Source organism: Octopus bimaculoides, chromosome 22, assembly GCF_001194135.2.
Source record: "Octopus bimaculoides isolate UCB-OBI-ISO-001 chromosome 22, ASM119413v2, whole genome shotgun sequence".
Classification (NCBI taxonomy): domain Eukaryota; kingdom Metazoa; phylum Mollusca; class Cephalopoda; order Octopoda; family Octopodidae; genus Octopus; species Octopus bimaculoides.
The window spans coordinates 20,433,161-20,438,800 of NC_069002.1; the positions used below are offsets into that span (position 1 = coordinate 20,433,161).

At 39.1% G+C, this 5,640-nt stretch overlaps 1 protein-coding gene across 1 annotated transcript; it reads right to left on the reverse strand.

Moving 5' to 3' along the window:
- Positions 1-2,591: 2,591 nt before the first annotated feature.
- LOC106870915 (uncharacterized) lies at positions 2,592-3,497 on the reverse strand. Its single transcript, XM_014917149.1, has one exon. The coding sequence runs from the start codon at positions 3,495-3,497 to the stop codon at positions 2,592-2,594; it is 906 nt and encodes a 301-aa protein (XP_014772635.1).
- Positions 3,498-5,640: the final 2,143 nt, after the last annotated feature.

The window sequence follows — 5,640 nt, forward strand, 5'->3', positions numbered from 1 at the left end:
GGTATTGCAAATTCTAGAGGTAATACTTGATAAGTGTAAGCACCTGTATATGACAGAAAGTGACCGAGGTGAAAGAATATATTAAAACGTAAAATGAAAACAGAACACAAAGGATTCCGCGGTAAACGTGTTTCAACCTTTATACACAAACAGTCGTTGCATCATTATATGAGTATATAATTGATAGAAAAGATGGTTTAAAGTTATCTTCAGCCGCAAACATATTCGGTCCCAAGTTTACATCACAAAGAAAAAATCACAAAGAAAAAAGAAAAAGGAGAGAAAAAGGAAAAGTCCACTTAGTATTATCCACTGTAGAATGCTTATCCTTTAAATTGTTATATCTAAATAAGAGTTACTCGGTTTTCAAAAATCTGTCCATATTGTACCACAATTCAGGGTAGAGTGAATGATAAATAAATATAACTAGCGTATATGAGATAGAGGGAGAGGATAAAAAATGAAAGAAGTTAGAGATTAAAGCAATATAAATTACGAAAAAAAAAATACAATATGAAATAAAAGATAAAATACAAAAATAATACAAGTCAAATCGAGGGTAATATAAGAAAACATACGGATACTAAAGTAAGATGCATATAAAAGATTTAGCAGGGCTGGAATAAGGTAATAAAAGAAATAAAGGAATTGGGGTAAAGAAATGGAAGAAGTTTAAAAAAATGAAATAAAAGAAGTAAAGAAAAATAGTAATAAAAAAACTAAAAATAGAAAAAGATATAAAGACAAATAAAGAGATAAGATCCTAAATGACAGACATACATGATGCTGTCTTGGCCAGGAATAGTGGGGGGGGGGAGGCAAAAATAATTTCTTAGCTAGAGTAAGATTGAAATATGATATCCTTGGAATGAGTGGTCAGTTTACCCAAAGCAGACCACTACAACTTAAGTATATGAACTTGAAAGTATATGAAAGATATCTACATGACTGTTTCATTCTTTAACACGAAAGTATAGGGAGACTTAAATAATTTCAAGCACTTCTATGGATTTGACATGAACATTCAAGTTACGATGGAATATAGCCACCAACAACTTCCATTCCTCGACATCCTCATTAAGGAATCCAACCACAAAATAGAAACAAACATATAGTATAAGCCCACAAAATCCAAACAATATCTTCCGTTCAATTTATGCCACCCCAGATACACTAGAATGAATATCCCTTACAACATGACAAAAAGGATTTATACTATAGTATCTAATACAAGCACCAGTGACATATGACAACATGACCTAAAGGATAAACTCATCAGTAGGAACTACACACCATCACTAATTGATATAGGCTTTCAACGTTCCCTACAACTCAACATCCACGAACTCAGGCACTACCAAACTAAAGAAAGATTTACAACCAAAAGCTCTACCATACATACGTCTACCACGCACAGCACCCTAAACAATAAGGCCTTCGACACCATCCACCAGAACCTCCCTTTACTAAAAAGGGACCATAGAATGGACCAAATCCTCCAAACGCCCACCATCATAAAGAGCAAAAGACGGCCCAATTCAATGAAAAGTCTTCTAAAACAGGCCGTAGTGCACTCGTCAAAAAAATCCTTTGTGAATGCTTGGTAGCCCGGTAGTAGTAAATCTGAAGGAGTAGTTGTGAGTACAGAGAATTTATGATTTAAGCAGGAGCAGCCGAGAGAGGAGGTGGAGGAGAAGAAGAAGAAGAAGAAGAAGAAGAAGAAGAAGAAGAAGAAGAAGAAGAAGAAGAAGAAAAAAAGGGGGAAGAAGAAGATGAAGAAGAAGAAGAAACAGGAGGAGAAGAAGAAGATGAAGTAGGAGTAGGAAAAGAAGGAGAAAGAGATAGAAAACAAAATACAGGAGTGCTGTGACATAGTAGATTTTGAGTAGAATTTTCTTTAATGGTTAAATGACCTAAAAATGACCTGTTGTGGTCATAGCAGTAGTGGTTGGGATTGTTCTAAATTCTTTCATATGTGGTGGAAGCATTCAAAAGCGTTCCATAGAAGATTATGGAAATATTTACAAAACATTTCACTTATTTTTTTTCTCTAATTCAATTGTTTATCTTATTTTAATCTTACTTGAAAAAGTCTAAAAGACATAAACCGGTACTAAAATGTACTTCATGATTAAATTATTTTAGCATTTTCTACCTTGTCTTATTTTCCTTATACAAATCAACACATGTGTTACTTTTCTACCTTCTACAAACATATATATATATTCTCAGGATTAAATAAAAAGACAACAGAAAATTATGGATCCCACATCTTACCTGAAGCGTTTTGTATCATGAAGTTATTTATTTCATAATGTCTGACACACCTGCATTGAAGCTTTTTTATCAATGAAATTCATGTATGAGAAAGAAAAGCAACTATTTATAGCAAACACTCAAATATAATAATGGCACTTACAAAAATGAATGTCCTAGCATACTTATGAGCGAACAGTGTGAATGAAGTAAGAAGGGTCATTGAAGGTAATTTACTGGTAAATAAAGCAAAATATCAATGAAATACTTGCAGGAATTATGATTGATAACGGCAACAGTTTGGCGTAGATGTGAAGATTGCAGTAGAGGAATAACTACTCTAGGGCTGCTTCATAGACTACATTTTTAGTTTTTCCTTCGGGAGCATAGATGAATAAGTTCTCTGGATGGCCAACTCTAGTACAACCGACATAGACCTGTCCATGTGAAAAGCACGACGTTCGAAGGTCCAATCCGACAACTTTCAGCGACTGACCTTGTACTTTGTTAATTGTCATGATTAAACTGAGTTTGAGAGGGAACTGAAGTCTCTGTATAGCGTAGGAGCAGTCTGCTGGTGTTAGCGGGATTTCCGGAATGAAAACGGTATCGTTTTTGCCGTGTCCCATGATAATTTGGGCTTCAATGACGTGGTCCATCATTTGTTTGTCCACAAGGCGTGTTCCATTGCGTAGTATGGGTGCGTTTAGATTGCGTAGGAATATGATAGGGTAACCGACTTTTAAGTGAATTTTATGGGGATGGAGTTGCGAAATTTTGTTGAAAAGTGTGAAGCTTGATCGAGGTCGGTAACGGTGACCACTGATCTGTAACAACGTTCTTGAGAAGGTAGCTGACTGAGTAAGGTAGCTGCATTTGTCGTGGAGCCAATTTGATTTTGTGTATGCCGTTGTAAGATTTGGATAAACGGCAGAACATAAGTTATTGGGGCTGGAGACAGTGTGGCTAATGGAGTTAGTGTCGATTGTCGTCGGTACATACGTTGTCGTAATTTGTCCATTGCTGATTCTAAGGAGCAATTCCGAAAATTGGGTTGTAGGCTGACCAGTGTGTAGTAGTGATCTCATATTGACGGTGAGATGTTTCGATTGGACTTGCGATTGGACATGAAGTACATCGGCGGGTGTTCTGTTGACTATAACAGGCACAGTTTGTTGGAGATGTGCAATAAGTAGAGTCGAACTTCCAAGAATGTTGTTGTTCGATCTAAGGTCTCTCATTGTGTTATCAAGTGCTTGTAGAGAACATTTATGTGACATACTTGCTAATCCCAAACAATGAATTTGCACTTTTTCAAAATTGTCGCTTCGTCCGAGGAATGTATTATGTGACACGTTGGGATTTCTGGATGTGTTACAATGAAAGGCATTTTGGAAGTAGAAGGCTGTTCCTGAGGAGACAACAGCAATAGCAATGACACCAATATGCCGCAACTTTGCAAGAAGTAGATTCAGGAGGGATGTTTTCACAGTTCCACCGGGTGCGTCTAAGAAGATGTTTCTGCTAGTGTGTGTGTAGATGTTTCCGAAACCATTAACTGTAAGATGAAACCATGTAAACAAGTATGGAGACAATGATGTAAAGAAACAAATGACACTGATTGACTTTTGTATAACAAAATATATAGACATGCATACATATAAATAGCGACGACATGAATTTTTTCCATCTCACTTAGTTAAAATATTCAAGAAAAATTATATTAATGTGTCCTAATGGTTAAAGTTCTGCCTATCTATTTGTGCAGCTGAAAATGGAACTACATTAAAATTGATGTAATGATTGATTTGTTCAATTAAATTCAGCTGCTTGAAACTGTCGTACTGCATCACTACTTGATATCATGTTGCTTATTTTGATTAGATATATATATATAGGGAGAATTCACAAAAAAAGAACAAAGGACGAAGACAGGTGGTGTAGTCAACAAACAGATGTTTTAGTTTAACGCTCGGGAAGTGAAAAAGTCTTTAACGTTTCGAGCCTACGCTCTTCCACAGAAAGCGACACAGGAAGAAACAAGGAGAGAAAATAAAGAATGTGGAGTGGCTAGCGATTTATCATGGCGAATGCCGGACAGAAGGGAGAGCTAGGGAGAAGGAGAGATAATAAAGTAGTGGTGATCCCAAAACGATGGTGCGCGTGCGTGGGTATAAGAGAGTAGTTATGTGTGTGTGGAATAGGTCTGGTGAACTTCACGTGTACGTGTGTATTTGAAGGTGTACAGACGTGGGGCTAGGCAGTAGTCAGTGCTACTGTGTGCGTAGTGATGTGATGCAGTGTTGTATGGCAGTGTGTAGTATGGTGTAATGGTGTGGTGTGATGGTGTTGCGAGGTGTTGAAAGTGGTGAAAACAAGGGGGTGGGTTAGGCTGAGAGTGGGGGTAGAGGTGAAGTATGCGGGAGTGGGTGTAAATGATGGGTGGGGTGAAGTGGGGTGGGATAGGGAAGGTGGGATTGGAATGTGGTTACGACGGAGGGGTGACGATGAAGGGGAAGGAGAAAGTGGGTTGGAGTAAAGAGAAGAGAAGGATAGTAGGAGAGAAATGAAGAAGTAGGAGTCGCAGGACGAGAGGAGAGGTGGGTGGGAGTAAGTAGGTGTGAGGGGGAGAGAGGCGAGGGTAGGAGGTTAGATGAAGAGGGGAGGAGAGTTGAGCCCATTTGGTGTAAAGAAGCGAAGAGAGAAGATTAATCCCTGTTCACGGCATAAACGGGAGTCCGGACGGCCGCTGTGCAAGGACAATCCGAACACGGACAGGTGTTGCAAAGAGAGACCGGTAGAGCGGAAATGGGCGAGACCGGGGTGTCATTTCCGAGTCAGATTTCACGGAGATGTTCCGCGAGCCGGTCAGCTTAGCGGCGTCCCGTTTGCCCGATGTATAGAGAAGGGCAGAGAGAGCAGGAGATGCAATAGATGACATTGGTAAAAGTGCAGGTGAAGCAGTTGGCGATGTGATAGGGTCGATCACAGGTGCCGATGAGGAGGGTTGTTTTGGAGAGGAAAGAGCAACTGCGGCAGCGTGGGTGGGAGTAAGGGAATAAGCCGGGTTAGCAGGTTGGGTTAGGGAAGAAGCTGTGGGCCAAGAGATCTCGTAGGTTGTGCACTCGTTTGAAGGAGGGGGTCGGTTAGGGGAGATGTGCGAAGTGGAGGAGTCGGACTGGAGATATAAAGGGAGCAATAATATTATTCCATGAGCGTTAGGAATAAGAACGCTTGCTTACATAGAGTTATAAAGGGAGGGGGCTGTAAACGTAATGATAAAGGTTTAAATTAAATTATTCAAATGGGGAAGGAAGGCAAAATAGATCATGGTAAAGAAAACTAAAAATCGTGTGCTAATTGCTAACTACTTAGTTAGTTCAT

Coding starts and splice junctions, on each gene's coding strand:
- LOC106870915 (XM_014917149.1), bottom strand. CDS start 3,497: ATGAGAGACCTTAGATCGAACAACAACATTCTTGGAAGTTCGACTCTA.